This window comes from Lonchura striata, chromosome 1 (genome assembly GCF_050655825.1).
Source record: "Lonchura striata isolate lonStrDom1 chromosome 1, ASM5065582v1, whole genome shotgun sequence".
Lineage (NCBI taxonomy): Eukaryota > Metazoa > Chordata > Aves > Passeriformes > Estrildidae > Lonchura > Lonchura striata.
The window spans coordinates 74,160,951-74,178,972 of record NC_140703.1 but is presented as its reverse complement, the minus strand read 5'-3'; the positions used below and the strand labels follow the sequence as shown (position 1 = coordinate 74,178,972).

The following is an 18,022-nucleotide window of genomic DNA, read 5'->3' as shown; positions in this document are numbered from 1 at the left end:
TCAGTTCTAATAAGAAAGTTGCAAATTAAATTATACCAATGTTAAAACATTACCTTTTGTGATATCACTTATTTAAAGAGAGACAAAGTAAACGCTACAGTTTATTTTCTTTCTGAAGGAATATGGACTGACTTTGATTTTTGGCATACAAATAACAGGCTTCTACAAACTTGTAACACTGTTTCACACCTTCAATTATTTCTGGGCATGGAACATAAGAAAGTTACTTTTGTCAAAACCTGAAGAGCCCTAAAGGTGAACTCATCTAATTCAAACCTTAATAACAAAGCATTCTCTCAACAAAACTCAAACATCTGGAATCAGCTGTACTGCCTGTAAAATAAAGCTAGCAAACTACATTAACAAGAGTCATTGGGGAAGTTTCCACATCATAAATATGGCAGGGAATTGAGAAAACACAGGCAGAGAAAGAAGGTCCAGGAACTTCAGCAATTATCTATCATTCATGTAACCTCTGCTGGGCACCCGGCCACTTTGAAGCAATGCTCTTTACGTGGGGAAATTATCTGAACCACAAATTAGGAGGACAGGCACTAATCTGAACCAACTTTACCACACAAATATAGAAACAGGAAGGAGCTCATGCAATGGTGACAAGAGAAACACAAAGGCTTCCTGTAGCAAGTATTGGAATGCTACCACTACACATACCACAAGATCCATTCAAGCACCTGCTTTTCAAACTCGCTCTCACCAGCATCCCACATCTTTGTAACAGAATATGACAGCTCCCTTCTTCACATAGTTCAGCCAATTACTATCTCAAGTTTGGATATTAAATAGAATCACAGAATAGTTTGTCTTGGAAGGGACCTTTAGAGGTCATCTAGTTTAACTCCTCTGCAATGAGCACAGACACCTTCCCCTACACATCAGGTTGCCCAGAGACCCATCCAACCTGACCCTGAACATTTCGAAAGATGGGACAGCTACCATCTCTCTTGGCAATTGTTAGTTTCACCTCCTACATCATAAAAATTTCCTTACTTATATGTAGTTCTAATCTATATCCTTTTAGTTTGAAACCATTAGCCTTGTCCAATTACAACAGGCACTGTTTGTCCATACCTTTCTTATAAGCTCCCTTTAAGTACCGAAAGGTCACAATAAGGTCTCCCTGCACCTTTCTCTCCCCCAGGCAGAACAACCCCACCTCTCAGCTTTTCCTCATAAGGAGGGATGCTCCATTGTGCAAATCATTTTTGTGATCCTCCTCTAGACTTGCTTCAACAACACCATGTCCTCCTTGTGCTGGGACCCCAGAGCTGATGCAGCCCTGCAGGTGGGGTCTGAGCAGAGCAGAGGGGCAGAATCCCCTCCCTGGCCCTGCTGCCCACCTGTGGATGCAGCCCGGGACACATTTGAGCTTTCTGTGGGTGTGAGAGCTCACTGACAGCTCATGGCCAGCCTCTCATCCACCAGCACCCCCAAGTCCTTCTCAGCAGGGCTGCTCTCCATCTGTTCATCCCCAGCCTGTGTTGACACCAGGGGATGCCCAACCCAGGCGCAGTATCTTTTACTTGGCGTTGTTGAACCTTAGGAGGCTTACACTGTCCCACTTCTCGAGCTTGTCCAGGTCCTTGGCATCAGCAGCAGGCTGAGTTAATCTGTATTTTACCAGACTTGCTTCAGAATAATTAAACATGGCCAAAGGAAAGGGAAGGACACACACTAAAGAATTACACACTGATTATTCTTTGCCAAGGGAGCAACTGATGTTTTAATAACAAATGTTGCTAATGGGTTATAAGGATATATGCCACAGCTCACAAAATACTATTTATAGAAAAATATTCTATAGCAATTTATTTATTAAATCATTTATCTAAGCCAATGAAGAGAACAGATATTGAAAATTTATGGAACAACAAACATTGATGTGCACTTAATAAAATAAATAAATTCATAAAATAAAATAAATTCATTAGGGAATTATATTTTTATTGCATTCTTTCACCTTTAAGGACTTGAAAAAGTATGTCTACATTTTCTTATAGTACCTAACTTCAACCCTTCACAATTTATGGGAATATTACATTGTCACCACATTAACCTTTGAACCTCTCCTCAAACAAATACAGTCCATGAAACATGCACAAAACCTGGCTGTAAGCTTAATAATCTAAAACTTTCTATTACTGTACTTCAGCCATCCTTTGCAAATAGTAGTTATCGCACTTGAGCTTTCATCATGAACTCCAAAACTGAGTAGGTACCAATACTGAGAAAAAAAAGACATTTAAAATAACATGGAAATGGTTCCCAAAAGTTTTGCTTTGGTTTAATAAATGCAATACAAATTAGTCATTTGTAAAAGCCACAAAAAACAGTCCGACTCACAAGAAAATTGCATATGGCAAAAAAAGTTTGTTCAAAGAGCTTCCTGACACTGGTTCAGCCATTTACAATCTCAAGTTTGCATACTAAATTGTGTTAAGAGTAGCAGTGTATTGGTCCCGTTGCTTTACAGACTCACAGCCCTCTCTCCAAACCAACATCAAAGTAGATAAAGGAAGAGAAGAAAAAAAAACTTTGTGAAGAAGATAAGGAAAAAAGGTAAGAATTAAAAAGCATTAGGAACGAAGGCTACAGAATAATACAAAAGAGATTTTACTAATGAATGAATCAAGAAAGCAGTCCTCCAAGCTGACATCAGTTGTCTATTTATACTACAGAAATAAATCATAAATTCAAACCACAATTCAAATACTGCATTACAGAGACTCAAAGGTTTTCCTGTGTAACAGCAGCACTGTAGTAAAAAAATTATGTACCATTTCAGTTCAACCACCTTACAGAAATGAGTTTGATATTGCAAATATTAGAACTTTAATTAATATTATAATTAATATTCCAGAATTTGTTATTTACTCCTTCTGAATACACAGTATCATAAAATGGTGAATAAACCTAAAAAAAAATCCTTTTTAGTATTAGTAACTTTGACATCTATCTCTGTTATTCCTCAGTGTAATGCTTGCTTTGTTTCATGCCTTGCAGTCTTGTACAAAAATGCTGGAAATTACCACAAAAACTAGATGATAATTTAACTCCTTCTACACCCTATAAATACAAAATTTCAGTCAATTAAATCTAATCTTCTTAGCCTATGAAATGATTAACAGTTATGTAACCCATGATGTCTAATTTTAGCTTCTATGTTTCTATTTTTGGGGCAGATCTGTGAGAATGCCATGCAGCTCAGAAACATTTTGTATCTATTCTTTCAGAGAGAAAGCACTGAAAATAAAGAGCCAACAAATATTCTGTTCTTCAGCAAGCTGAGAACTAAGCATACTGAGAACAGCACTTGCAGCAGCTCCAATTTTGATTACAGCAGCAAAGATGTAATTAAACAAAGAAGTCATCAGTTTTATTCAGATGGTTCCCAACATGCTACATGAAACTAAAATTCCACACTGCTAGGTAGAACTGAGAACAGTTAAGTCTCTTTTAAAAAAAAAGTATTTGGTTGTAAATTTAGAGTAGATGCTGAGTAACAGCTTGAAAAACTGGAAAGCCACTTTGTCATATACCCAGGCAAAGTGAAGGAAGAGACCTTTTACTAAAGCAATCAAAAATGAAAATGTTTCAATTATGTATACTTTTCAGTCATATATTAGCTTAGTATCCCAAGACAATATACTAAAGTTACTTTTACCCTTTCAAAACAGCCTTTTCACCCAAACTACTTAACCTACTGGCTTCTAAGAAAGAAAATCTGAAACACATGACCTTTTACTACCTTGTAAAAGAATCATTCACAGTGGCATGAAACTTATTTCAGACTGAGACTTCCAGGAAAAATGAAAGATGTTTCCTATAAAATACACCAAGACTTCTAATTTTGTCTGGAATACTACATAAATTTTGAATGTGAAAAAAAAAAGTGAAACCAAAATCTATTTAAATGCCTTTTCTGTGGTTCAGTGGGTACTGATTTCATTTAGATTGATCTATGGTTATTTATTTGTTATTTTCCCAACAAAAAAAAAAACTAATCCCAGAAACCCATGAAGTATTTATAGTTGTACTGCACAGGTTTACATAGTTACAAGACTATCAGACTTCTCTGAAAACTATCAATTGGATCATCACAGCAGAGTCTGAAAAATAAAACCTAAATAGGTCACAGTAATACAGAAGAGAGATAAAATAACACTGTCAAAAATCTCACCACTTATGTTAACTGGGTTTCTTAGCTCTTACCCATGATTATTTCATTAGTTTTCAGGTTAAATGATTTCCAGCAATAAAGCTACAGAACACTATCTTATCACAACAGCTGTCAAAAATAAGCAACAAGGAGTTAAAGCATAAATAGTTTCTGGACTAGAAGTACATTTGGTTATTGTGGATTGTACATAAAGACAGCTCCCAAGAGCTTCAGTAAATATCCATAGCAAGAGACCTCCTACTGTCCAGTACTATCAAATCTGAACAGAACAGCAAGACTCTTCAAAGAACAACATCGGATTCATTAAATGTAACCGTGGCTACGCTCTTACAGTCTCTGAAGAAGAAAGAAGGAAAAAAAAAGAGAAAGAGGGAGGAAGAGAGCTCCAAAGCCATCTATCATTTAAGAAGCAACCAGAACAAAATCTGAGGTTTGATTTTTATAGGTAATACTACTTAACCTTTGGCAAGCGTGTTCTTCATTCACTGATTACCAACTATAATTGCAGCAACTTGCAATTTACAGGAAGACACTGAGAAATGTAATCAATTTTATTTTATTTATAATGGCTCTTTTCACTTGGCTTCCTTCTAGTATTTCACATGCACCTACATCATCAGAAAACACATGAACTCTTCATAAAAAGTCCCTTATAAAAGAAAAAAATTATCTTTGGCAGAAGGCCAGCTTCTTTGCCAAGATCTGGCAGCTAATATCCATTATTAGGGTGGATTGTGCACCCTTTCAACACCACTGCAATCTCAGTTCTAAGGATATTGCTTTCCTCATGAATAACCCTAACATTCTTATTTCCTTCAATTTTCTCTGGTCCTTAAAATAGAGAGAACCCTGCCTACCTAAATTTCATGGTTCCAATCCCAGAATTTAAAAAAGAAGTTACCTCACCCAGGCTTTTTTTTTCTCCTAGTCACCACCTCTGTGTCTCCATGGGTCTCCAGCTGCATGGAGCCAAAAGCCTCAGAAACTGCATGAGCTCACAATGACTTTCTGCCTCCTTAAAACACAGTTTTCCAGTTGAGAAGCTCCATCGAAAGTAGTACTCAATCCTCATAGCTAGCACTCAAACAGGTCAGAAAACAGTATGCTTCTAATTCATTTTCCTGCACGTTATGGTGCAGCTTTCTCTCACCAATGAGCAGGATACAGCAACTTCCAGCTAGAGAAAGTAGGTACTGCCCCTAATCCACTGGCAGGAAAAGAACAAATTACAGAAACAAGGTGGCCAGTTGGTCATGAGACCAACTGCAAAGCTCAGAACAGGACTTCAAGCCCTTAGTCCATGCTTGCAATATTCATCGAGCTGTACTGGTTCCAAATATTGGCACACAGCACTGATTATTTATAGGGGCAATTTCTTATTCATAGCAAAAACCGTTTATGTATCTACATATCAGGATGTATGTGTGTTACACATGCACATAGACACATCTTTTCTTAGCAATAGACCTGCCCTGCTGCTAATCTGCTACCAAAGTGAAACATCAGTAAACAAAGAAAACCCAAAGGCTATTACATAAACCAACCAAGTTGAGTAGAAATAACCTGACAATTCATTTCCCTTTCTGAATGCTTTTCTCACCGGACAAAACTGGAAGAGACGAGCAAAAGTCATTTAACACATGGCAGGTGAAATCCTAAGCTGGCACTATAACATTAACAGAAAAAAAATCAACATACTGAATAAGTATCTCCTCGAACACTTCTAGAATTATTATCAAAACAGAAGATGGAGATCTTTTTTGCCCCCTGGCTAGAGAGTGGATGAACCCTCATCTTAGCTGAAATGAGTGGAACAAGACAGCATAAACACTGCTTATTTCCTCCATTCAAACTTACTTTCTATGCGATACCCTCTACCATGGTAGAACAAATTACTTAGTGCAGACAATTTACACATTGTAGAGTTGTGTTTGCACTGTATATCCCCTCATAATGGTTTGTCCCTCCATATCCCCTCTTTGTACCTGTTCGGTTCATCCCAGCTTTCCCATCAGCACCTGTATGTCCATCAAACCCCAACCCATCCCCCTGTCTCCTCCCAGGGGATGTGTCCATCACCTGGTGACCCTTCCCCTTTGTCCAGGTCCTTCTCCCAGGGTCACCAGGTAACTGGACCCTGGCTGGGACTCCTCCCCGACCCTCCTCAGTGGTCACTCTGAGGCCTTGCCCCCCGAGAGCCGCTCCCATGTCCTTCCCCCATTGCCTGCTCGGGTTTCCCTGCCCCCCTATATCTGGCTGCTCCAGGCAGGGACACCCTCTCTCTTGCTCTGGATGTCCTTCGGGGTCAGATGCGGCCTGGGATCTCTCCAGGCTCTCATTAAACTTTGGAACTAATCCTGAGGGAGAGCGCCTCTTTCCTTTGCTTGTGGGACCAGCTCGTCTTTGGACTCACACGGGAGCTTCTCCAAGCCCCCCGGGATCCAAGGAGAAGTTCCTTCCCTCTGCCTGACTCACCCCACTGCCCAGCTGGCCGGGCTCCACAGGGGACTGATCCCTGTGGATTCAAGGGGGAGACGCTGCAACACATGTTCCATCTTCCCTTGCCAAATCCTGCAGCAAACCCTTCTACCAATTCTAACACATACTGAGTCAGGCTCAAATTATTCCTCCAATAACTACTGTAAGTCAGCTCATCTCACAGTCAACAATTCCTGAAAAGTCATTCCTCCTGCCAGCCAAATGGGCTCCAAGTACTCTTCCCATTTCCAATTATCCTCCATGCAATTTGCAGCACCAAGCTTTCTTGATCTTTTTTTCCCACATATTGGTACTAAACTTTCAATTGTACAAGATCAAATCTTAGGAAATCTAGAAAGGACAATCAAAACAACTAGAACAGTTACAGGATTATCTCTCTAAAATGTTAAAAAACTTCCTAAATTTTAGATTAATATAAATCTGCTACTTACTGGTTTCGGCATTTTTCTTGTTTTCTGTAGTCTCCTGTCCACTTAAATCTTCCAAAAACTCTTTGCCCCCTTCTGCCAAAAATAAAATTAAAAGGGTTGTTTTTAAATTAATCAAAATTTGATCACAGTAAATAGTACAAATTCCTATACATGTACACAAGTGCTCTACACGTACAAAATACATTTTTCAGTAGGCAATTATGTAGTAATGTTACAATAGAGAGACAAGAGTTCTTCAAGTGCTACAAATTCTTTTAAAGGTTCATTATCATACATCATCTACTATTAAAAATCTCTAACATTATTTACAATAAACATCATGAGAAAAAAACCCACTCTAATAATTTTAAAGCTTCAAAACTTTTAATTCCTGGCTATACAATAATTTGCTTCTCTCAGCAAAGAAATTACATTAATTTTTCCCAAATGAAAAGAAATGCAAGTACACCAACAGTAAAAAAAGGAAGAGATTCTGCTATGCTTAAAATAATATTTTTTTCTTTTTAAGCAGAAGGCTATAAGTTATGCCTATGTGGTGATGAAAGTACTTCCTATTGTTTTCTGTACCAAAAAAAGTTTTTATGCCTTGAAAAAATATGTTTGCAAAGGTATTGGTAGATATCATCCTACCTCCTTTTCAACTCCTTCTAACTCAGAGCAAGCAGCTAGTCATCTTCCTGCAGACATTTATAGAAATGACATCCACAAATCAGACTGTTGCTGGTTTGCAAGGAGCATCAAAGACTGCACTGCCTTCTAAAATAATATTAACTGGAATTACATGTATTCTAAAAAAAATGACTGTGACATGCTAGTCAGAATAATCTGAGATTTCAGTATTATAACTCCACAGCTGCAACAGATGAATAAAATCTTCAGAAATGCTTGAGAGAGAAACAGAATACATGAGAGCAATCCATTTATCAAAAACAAGCTTTTGTGTAACTGATCTTTCATTCATAAAGAAAGATGAAAAAATAAAGTATTTTTAACAAAAAATTACAGAAGAAAATTTTCCTTGCTTCTTGGCAATAAAAATATAGTAAATATTAGAAACATTTGCACAGCAATTTAAGGTGCACTAGCCCTTTATTTTTTATTTCTTCTTCTAATCTGTAAAGATATGTTTGAAAATACTAAAAAGAACAGATAAAGGATGAAAACAGAATTTAAGAAGCATAAATGTTGTTGGCTGGTAAAGAAATGTTAAGACTGAAGATTACAGAAACAGATCTAATGGCATAATTCAGATATGGAACAAAACTATGTTTAATGAAAAATCAGCCAGAAAACATTAACACACTATTTTGAAGTTACATTCATTACGATATAACTAATCCAGCCCAACTCTAAAGGTATAATAATACACTGTTTGCCTAGCATAAAGACAATTACATTCCAGTAGTTTTTTAATTACAGAAGATACTCTAGAGAACTGGGCAGTATCAGTCATGTCTCAAATGCAGGCTCACTGCCTGATGTGCAGTGCCAGTTTACGCACTGAGCCAAGGTATTTCCATTTCTTTATTTTAATCTGCTCAGAGCAGGGAGCTGGGCAGGAACCCACCAAAGGCTGGCACCCCAATCACCCAAACTTTACACCTTTCATACATTTTAGCAAGCAAAGAAATCACATTTTATTGGCTACAAGTCACACAGCTCTCTTCTTGATCAATATTCAACCTTCTACTGGTTCAATGATTCTCTCACTTCTCCTGCCAGTCACACCATATGCTCAGCCATTCCCCTCTGGAGTCATGGGTTAGGGAGTCAATGGGCCCCGAGTTGTGGTGACAGTCACCCCCTGCCAGAATTACCTTTTCTCCACTTGGAGCTGATTCAGCACAGTTGCTGAGTTGGCTTTGTTTGTTTCTCCCTTATCTTGGAAGTTCTGCCAAATGTCCTTGTGGTTCATGAATTCTGCATTCCCTGTGCCCACTATCAATGGAACATCCTTCTTCCAAACTTTGCTAACTTTTCCCTGGATCTGAAATGGTTGAAGAGTGTCAAGCCCCAAACCTTAATAAGGCAACTCTACTGACAAGTAATTTATCTTTCTAACACCTGGACATCAGCAGTAAGACTATAGTTCTAAGATACTATTAAATATATTCTTGACCTTTATGAATACACAATTCCTCTATCCCTCTCCCCGCCTTTTAACTACAAAAGCTTCCTGGGGAGGAGGAAAAAAAAATTATCTTTTGATAAACTGCAGCTTTTGATAAAAATTCAATAGCATGTTTCCCTTTCAGAGAAGAGACTGCCTCCTCTTCTCCCTTCTCTCCCTAATGTACGCCTTGGAAAAATTCAAGTGAATAGCAGAAACCAAAACAAGCTTGGCTCTAATATCTGCTAACAGTTAGCAGGATTCCAAGCTGTAGTAATCCCTGTGCTCACCTCTGACAGCAGCAGCTCAATGCTTGAAAAACTGAAGGCAGATTGAAGCCCTAGAGTTACACTCCGTTAATTAAGGATGCAAAAGCTAAATTAGATTCTCATCCACCATTTTGTAAGCGTGCCAACTCAACAGCACCAAAAGGAACAGAAAGTAGCACAGCTACCTTCCTGTGCCTTTAGTTACACAGCACTGAAAAGAAGGGGTATGGTAAGATGACTGATAAGGGAGTCCAGTCTCCAGGAGAGCAGTGACAGCACATGGCACAGGACCAAGATCTGTGTTATCAAATGATTCCTTTCTAAGGTCTTTCTAAGAGACAACGCATCTAGCAATTTCTACAGTGACTATCATACCCTCATACATTTTATCACCACAAATTCATTCATAAACATGTCCCAGATTTTTGCTTTGGGATTTACTCAAACACTTTGCTATAATACTACCAACAAACCATAAATTATTTACTTGAAAACTTAATTTAAAACCTTAAGGTTACTTTTAAAATCAGAAATGTGACTAGGGAGTTTTACAGGTTAATCCTATGTCATCAAACTACAATTGGGAGACATGTTTTCCCATGCAAGAGAACAAAGTTATCAGCAAAATGCAAGAATCCTCTTAAGTAAAAATCAATAAAAATGAAGTCTCACTGTTAGTCCCACAGATCTCATGGGCCTGAGAAATCATCACAGTATATGAGCAATAGAAAAAAAAAAAATCTATGCAAAACAAACAGCATGCCATGTATTTTTTTTGTTGAAGTGTTTGCTTGAAGTATCTTTAATGAATGTAAAAAATAAAATCTATAATTTCTTTTTAAAAAGTTAGCCAAATATAAATTTATAGCCAACTATGTTGAACTTACTTCCATTGTTTTCATTTTATATATAATACAAAAAAACAGCTTGTGTCAGTCTTATTATATATAATACAAAAAAATAGCCTGAGTCAGCCTGAATATGCTTTCATGTTCAAAACGTTGTGCAATTTTAAAACAGTACATTCACACAAATGCATTGTAACTATTATATGTATATATAAATCAAGAAGTTCACAGGTCTTAAAACTGCAAACATTGACGTCAAACAAGCACTGAATAAAAACCAAAATTCACCTTATCTTTCCCAGTTATTGGCACCAGCTAACATTAAAAACAAAACAAACATGAGGGAAACATTGGGCCAAAAGAAACCAAAAATTGCAGCCAGGCAAAATATTGTGTATCTCCGCTGTTATTACTGGAGTGGCAGTTCACTTTTGCTACTAATGCCAGTTCAGATAAATTTCTATTTAGCAGATACAAAATTTTTAAGTTTGAAGCAATTATTTACTTACACTTACTTTAATCTTAACACTCATGGGAAATGGCATTGCAAATAGTGAAAAAAAAAAAACCCAACAGCAAAAAAAAAAAAACCCTGTCAGCTAGGACTGGGAATGATATTCCTTTTGATTCCTGCATTCTGAAACCAGCTTCTGACCTACAAGGTATAAAGGCTCATCATTTCAGCATTTAAAATCCTAAAGGTCCCTCTTCCAAGTCAGGATTAACAGGGTTTGACTTTGCTGACTTCTTACTGCTACAACACTCAGGACCTTCAGACGTGTGTGCAGTAATCTGGACTCTGGACCAAAACAACAAAAGTATCATCAGCCTCCACATCACAAACAGATAAAAAAAGTCATCCACAACATCAAGAACGCTCTTGAAATGAAAAGCTGTGATTTCAATTAGTTTCACTACAAGGCAGTTAGGATTTTTAAATCAGTATCATCCAAGTTTCTAGTTATGCCACAGAAAGCAACAAATAAAGCAATTGTTGAAAGATGACAATGAAAGCTTTCTTCGGAAAATGATGGTGCATAAAATGCCTCATGCCAAAATTCTGTCAAATAATTTATGCAGCAGCTGTTTTCAAAAGAAACATTCATACACACAGCCATGGGTCTGAGGTCAGGTGAGGATGGGAGAGCAAACAGAAAGCTCAAGCAGGATGCTTGGCTGGTAAAGAAGTAACACTCAAAAGTAGGATCCCTATCTGATAGCTTAGGGCCTTTTCTCAGAAGCAGTCTCTCCAGAAGCATCCCTCCTAAGCTTGAGCAAGAGGTTTATAATCTGTTTCGCTAAATACAGATAGATGTCAGAGACCACAAAGCTTTACCCACAGCAATATAACTTACTCACTTATTAACAGAAACTTATTTAAAATTAATATACTTTTTCTTTTCAAAGTCTTATCCCATTCCATTTTTTGTGGTACCTAGAAGATTTAGTTCTTTGTGGGGGAAGCAATAGGCAACTCACAGGCCACTGGACCTGACTAACTGGTCTCAGATTTCTACAAAAATGTCTCTCTACTCCAAAGCAGTCTGTGAATGTCTGCAGGGCAATCATCTTTCACACTAACAGCTCCCTAATGACACACTTGCTGCAATCCAATAAAGAAGTTCATTTGCCACAGACTACTTCTGCATACATCTTTTTCAGACGGACAGAGAGACCGCCTACACAGTTGTCTGCAATATAAGCAAACCAGGGCGGGAACTAAAATAAGCCTTCTATCTCACAAAAAAAAAAAAAAAAAAAAAAAAAAAAAAAAAGAATTTTAAAAACCCACCCTGAATTGTACACCTAATACATAAAAATTCAGATTTGACCAGTGCAGACATCACATGCAGTTTTACATGCTAACTTTTTTTATATATACTGTATTTTTCCCTTCTTAAAACCATCATTTTCCCCAACCCTCCATTCTCTGAAACACCCAAAATAGGCTTGCTGTATATGAAAAATAATTGCAATAGTACTAGTACAACTTACGTGTTTAAAATATCGATAGGAAAATATATTTTGAAGAGTTAAGTATTTCTTCTAAACTAGACTTCCTGCAAACTTCAGAAGTAAAATGAAAACCTGGCAGTAGCCAACACAGTATTCAATTAAAAGCAACTTCACAGCAGTTGAAGAATATTTGTGCACTACTTGCAGTTTTGCCAGTATAAACTGGTATGTTTCAAACATGCTACATGATTTACATACACTTAATATTTATTGAGTTTAGTAACCTTAACTTCAAGTACCCATAAATCCAATACAGGAAATAATTCAAAGATTCTAAAGAGTCCAACAACAATAGAATGGCCAATCTTACCATTTACACTGGCTACCCCATCAAAAATGGAAATCATTAACATAAACTGATAGAAGTACTGTTGCTTCCTAGTGCAATAATCCTTTCTCTAAACATATAGTTAGCAAAGAAATAGGACACACACCCAGAATTTTGGGTATATCTCATCTCAAAGTCAAGTATGATATTTTCTGAATGATGCTATTAAGTCTCTTACAACTAGCTCCATGAAATAAAGGAAATGTATGAACTGGCCACTCATCATTCTCCATATAAACTAGCTAGAGTTCTTAAACTGCAATGTTCTAGTGTAAAGATTAACTGCCTTTTTGGGCCAACGTCATATTTCTTTTTCTTTGCACTACATGACTTGCAGGTTTCACTTCCAAGAGTGATTATAAATATCTAAAGCAGAAAGGAAAAAAATGTTTTTTATATCCAAAGTACAGATTTTTTATATCCAAAGTACAGCTATTTTATATCCAAAGAACAGTATTAGCCTATTGGTACAGTTAGCCAACAAATGCAGTTATTCAGTATTGAAAGGAAAGAGTTTACCTAGGCTCCTTCAGCTCTGGAATAAACTTGCTGAGCATGCAGGATACACTGGGTGCTGCTTTAATGAATCAGTATCTTTCCACAACCAGTTCTTTCTCCAGAAGTTTGTATAAATCTTTGTTTACATTTACAAACTTGAAAATCCTCTCTTTCCTCTACTCCCACAGACATCTAATGCAATATAAAGCAATAGGATGGCTTTGATGTATTTAACACATCCAACAGAAAGACGTAGTGCCTAAAACAACTTTCCTCTTCACCTCCGGCAACAGAGGCAGCCCTTCTCAAAAAGCAGAGCAAGACTGTTGAAGAAGAAAGGCTGTTCACCTATCCTGACAAAGGCCAAAGGAACTCTGCCAGGAACTGCCTTTGCACGTCATAACATCTACATGTCTTACCCTCCTGGTTTTGCAGCTCGTAGGTGGATCTAGATATTCACTTTCTTTATGGATTTACCCAATTTTCTGTGAAACAACCTTTTTCTGGCAGTACTATTACCATAGCCCTGATATGGCAGAAACATATCAGAACTCTTCGTCATCTCTACACACACTTTCACCTCTTTTCACTGAGTCAGCACTCAACAAAAACTCTCTGGACAGCTCCAGACATGTCACACCATGTCCTTTTTTCATGCATTTTCTAAAGATGTTTCGCTTTTGTTCTACAACCTACTAGAACAACTGTGTCACTTCTGTACAGAGCTTGGAAATACGCCACTGCCTTGCAATTGCCATTTGCTGGGAGGCTGCTTATCTGGGAACATTGCACTGACTCACAGTTTATTTTTCTCACAGTCCCTCTTATGCTAAATCAATAGATCAATAGAGGTTAAGTCCTATAATCCAACAAACAGTTACTACTTGTGCCATTTTTAACGAATAAAAAACAACTTCATCACAGCAGCCATAATGTTACTGTACAACTCCACATCTTCCCTGGGAGCACAGGTTGCCCAGCAGCGCTGTGCCAACGCGCTGAGAGCCGACAGCAAGAACCGCATCTCCACAACCTTCTCCGTGTGCGAGGTGCTGCGCAGGCACACGCACCCCCAAAAACGCTCTCGTGGCGCAGACACGGCGACAGGCATCTCCAGTGGAAACAAACCGGAGCGACATACAGCGATTCTGACACAAACCAGCCGCAGGGACAGAACTACTTAAAACTCAGAAAATGCCACTCCCGTAACTCAGTTTGAAAAATGGAATCTTTTTAAAAGTCTGTACTAGAAAGAGGAACACGAAATACTTGTCTAGGGTGTTACACAGAAAAGACAGCTGGACTGGAAAAGACAGCTTAACAGCACCTTACAACCAAAGTGATTAGTTGTGTTGGCATGGAGTCCAAAGAGGTTTTTTTTTTTCTCGCGTTCAGATTAAGAAACTGACAAAAGATAAGTATACCACAATACCACAAAGTAAAAACTAAAACCTCTTATCCGCGCTAAACTTTAAGCGACAAGGTTAATTACAAATGCCCACGACTCGTACAAAACATTAATCCATTCAAAAAAACAATGCACAAAGGCTCATTCAGGGCCGCTGCGCCCATTACGTCGGTCAGTACTTAAGGACTCTTAAAAACGCGCATTTGTCGAAAACAATAGACAGCAACAGATGCTCCACAGCACTTGTTTATGAAGTAATTCCTTATTATTCTCCCACACCGCCGCACTCAGCTGGCCCGACCCGACTGCCACATGTCTACTACGGTGTGCCTCCCGAGCCGCGCCGCTCGGGGACATGAATAATGCAGCGCAGGCTGCGCGGGCACGCCGGGCGCGCTCCCGGGGCGCCCGACAGAGCGGGGCGAGCCGGGCTCGGCGAGCCGGGTCCCGGTCCCGGGCGGGGGCGGTGTCCCGCACACGAGCGGCGCGGAGCCGCGCTCCCGCCGCCGCAACAAGTCGCTGCTGCCCCCCGCCCACCGGGGGCTGCGGGCGGGCTCACGCCTCGGGTTGCTGCCCCCGCGCTGCCCGCAGAGCCCCGCCGGCGGCCGCCGGCGGCCGCCCGCGCACCCCTCGCCTCAGCGCCCCCGCCTCACCTGGGACTCCGCTCCCTCCGCGGCGCCGAGCGGAGGGGGGCAACGAGCCGGCGGGGCAGGATGCCCGGGGCGCGGCGCTCTCCGCTCCTGGCGGGGCGGTGTGTCCCCCCGCCGCCCCCTCGCAGCGGGGCAGGAGGCGCTGCGGGGCCGCCCCGCGCTGCTCGCCGGGGATGCGGCGCCGAGCGCGGCGGGCGCTGTGACAGCTCCGCAATATGGCGGCCGCCGCCGCCGTTCGGATTTTCCCCCCTATCAGATGTGGCTCCTGCGCACGCACTGCGCACGCGCGGAGCGGGAGGGCGCGCATGCGCGGCGCGCGGCGCGAAGCCGCTGCCCGGAGGGGCGCGGGGGCGGCGGCCACGAGCGGCTCCCGTGAGGGGACGACTCGGGGAGCGCGGCTCCTGCAGCGCGGCTCCTGGCGCGGAGGGGGACGGAGCCTCCGTGAGGGGACGGCGGCGAGCTCTCGCCTTCTGAGACGGCCGGCCCTCCGCGCGGAGTTCCGCGCGTTCCTTGGGGGCCCCAGGCGAGCGCAGCCCTGCCCGTGTGGTGTGAGCCCGGGGCAGCTGCTCCAGCGGCAGAGCTGCCCCCGGGAGCCCCTGCTCGCCTGAGTGAGGAGCGGAGCAGGAGAAGCAGCTCTCCCGTTAGCGCGCCGGGCGGGAGAGGAAAACCCCGAAAAAGGCTCGAGGCAGGGAGGGGGAGTTGGCGGCGTGGTTTGGTTTATTTTCCGCCCAAAGCCCCGGCAGGCGCACTGCCGCCTTTTTGGCAGGCGTGTGCTGCGGGGCGCGGCGCGAGGCCGGGTGTCCTGGCAGATAGGGTGGCTGGGAGCTGGCGATGCCACCGGCCCCAGGGTGCGGCGGGCGGGAGCCAGGGCTGGAAGGGTCGAGCTGTGTCGGCTCATGAGAACAGCGATGCCTTCAGGGAAAGAGCACGGAATGCAGTTTGAGTGGAGAGCACTGACCCTCTTCTCTCCTCCATATCATCGCAGTGATGGGCGTTCTCTCTTTTTTCATCACTCAGTCGTGTGAGACAGTCACGCTGGAGCATGGGATCATGAATTTTTTAATTTTTTTTTTATACAGCCGCAATGGGAATGTAGAATAAAATAGCAGTAAGGAGAATCCTTCTGAAGGACAGAGAGGTTGAGGCAATCCCAGCCCCCACTATGCTTTCACAGTTTATTTTTGTTTGCAAGGTAGTGAAGGTGCTCCCTGAGCACTGTGGCAACCCAAGCAGGGAGGCCAAACAGCAAAGCTCAGTGCAAAGGGATCCACTTGAGCTACGAACTCTGAGTCATGCAGCTGCTATTAATACACCTTGCCCTCTGGCTGTCTGATAAAGAGAGGCTGGGGGAAGAACTATGAGGAATTTTCAATTAAAAGCTGCTTTTAAAAAAAAAAAAAGAACATTCTATGGTGAATTTGAGATGGGGAGAAGAGGAAGAAGAGGAAAATAGCCTGACAAACGGAATAATCTCCAAGAGAATTTGTGGGAGCCTCACTGACTAAATATTTTTAAAAGAACATTCTGATAAGGCGAGTGGCCACATTATACAAACTACTATAAAATTAAATTTAATTATTGATATAAACTTGAATGTAATTACTTTTTTGGGAGACAGTTTAATTTGTGATATTTTTATGCATTTTGTTGTATATTTCAAACCAGCATTTATCTTAAGTCATCATCACAGAATCTGAACATCTCAGTCTATTAAAGGTATATTCAATTTCCTCACATGGACTAAAATTTCATTTGCAGCTTTGTTTGTGCCATATTGATCCAAGGAAGAAGTGATGGTGGCTAATTCCTTCTTGTCTCTGTTGTTCTTCACGGTGAAGAACACCCTCATGTGAAAGAGTATTTTGCAGTAGGTTAAACTTCTAAGGCATCTTGCAGTGTCTGCAGATACACAGTTTCACAGATCAGCCACGGTTAGTGTGCACTGTACTGTTCCCCATTCAGATGGCCTTTACCTGCAGGTCAGAGCAAGGGAAATTAAACAAACAAAAAAATGCAGGAAAAAAACTGTTTCATTCAGCCACTTAAATAAATTGGCTATGATTCACTGCAGTGCACAGATAAAAAGTGTTTACTTTAGTTGACCGAATTAAAGGCTTGCTTTCTTCTCAAATAGTCCATTCTGAACCGGCTCAAATATAGGATTATTGCACTAGGGCTCAGTTTCGTTACTGGTGTTGATAGCATGTGGAAGCCAGTTCCTTTCAGTTTGTGCATTATCACTGCAGGATATGCTTTATCTCTTATCCTGTTACATGAAGAATATTATTGCTCAGAAATGTCAGGGTAAATAATAGTCTTATCTTCCTTGTCAACAGTATAATGTGGTTTTCTTCTCACCTTGCTTCCTTAACAAGGTGTAAAATTGCAGTTTGTCTGATAAAACAGGGCAGTAAAAACAGAAGCGTAGTTAGAGATCATATTCTTTGTAGCCATGAAACTGAAACTACAGAAAGAACTACAGGCAATAAAGAGAGCTTTCAGATGCCCCTATCAACTTAAATTACACAGTTCTTTAAGAGGTAGGTTATAAAGATAAAGCTGATGATAAGAATGCCGTAAGTGCAAGACATAAAAGTTTGTCTTTCACCAGTAATGACAAAACCCAGGTCTTCATTAAAAAACAGATTTTAAATTTCTATTGCCTGATCTGAGAAATCAATCCTATAATCCTTTTAGAACGTAATGATTGTTGGGCCAAGGTTTCTCTTCTTCAGTACACCTGCAAAAGCATAAAGCATCAGTCAGT

The 18,022-nt window shown here is 40.6% G+C and overlaps 1 protein-coding gene across 11 annotated transcripts in view; it reads right to left on the bottom strand.

Moving 5' to 3' along the window:
- RDX (radixin) overlaps window positions 1-15,506 on the bottom strand; it is a 38,018-nt gene extending 22,512 nt beyond the window's left edge. For 4 of the 11 annotated variants that reach the window (XM_085581149.1, XM_021525702.4, XM_085581158.1 and 1 more), the window contains exons 1-2: window positions 15,259-15,506; window positions 7,129-7,200 (exon numbers count right to left, since the gene is read on the bottom strand). Coding sequence is in view for 9 of the 11 variants with exons in the window: in XM_021525702.4 (XP_021381377.1) it covers window positions 7,129-7,140 (12 nt within the window). In the remaining 2 variants the exon portion in view is untranslated. Of the gene's footprint in view, window positions 1-7,128; window positions 7,201-7,758; window positions 7,885-8,945; window positions 9,116-15,258 lie in introns of all 11 variants that reach the window. The other 7 variants (XM_085581131.1, XM_085581164.1, XM_085581182.1 and 4 more) reach the window with 3 other exon arrangements.
- Window positions 15,507-18,022: the final 2,516 nt, after the last annotated feature.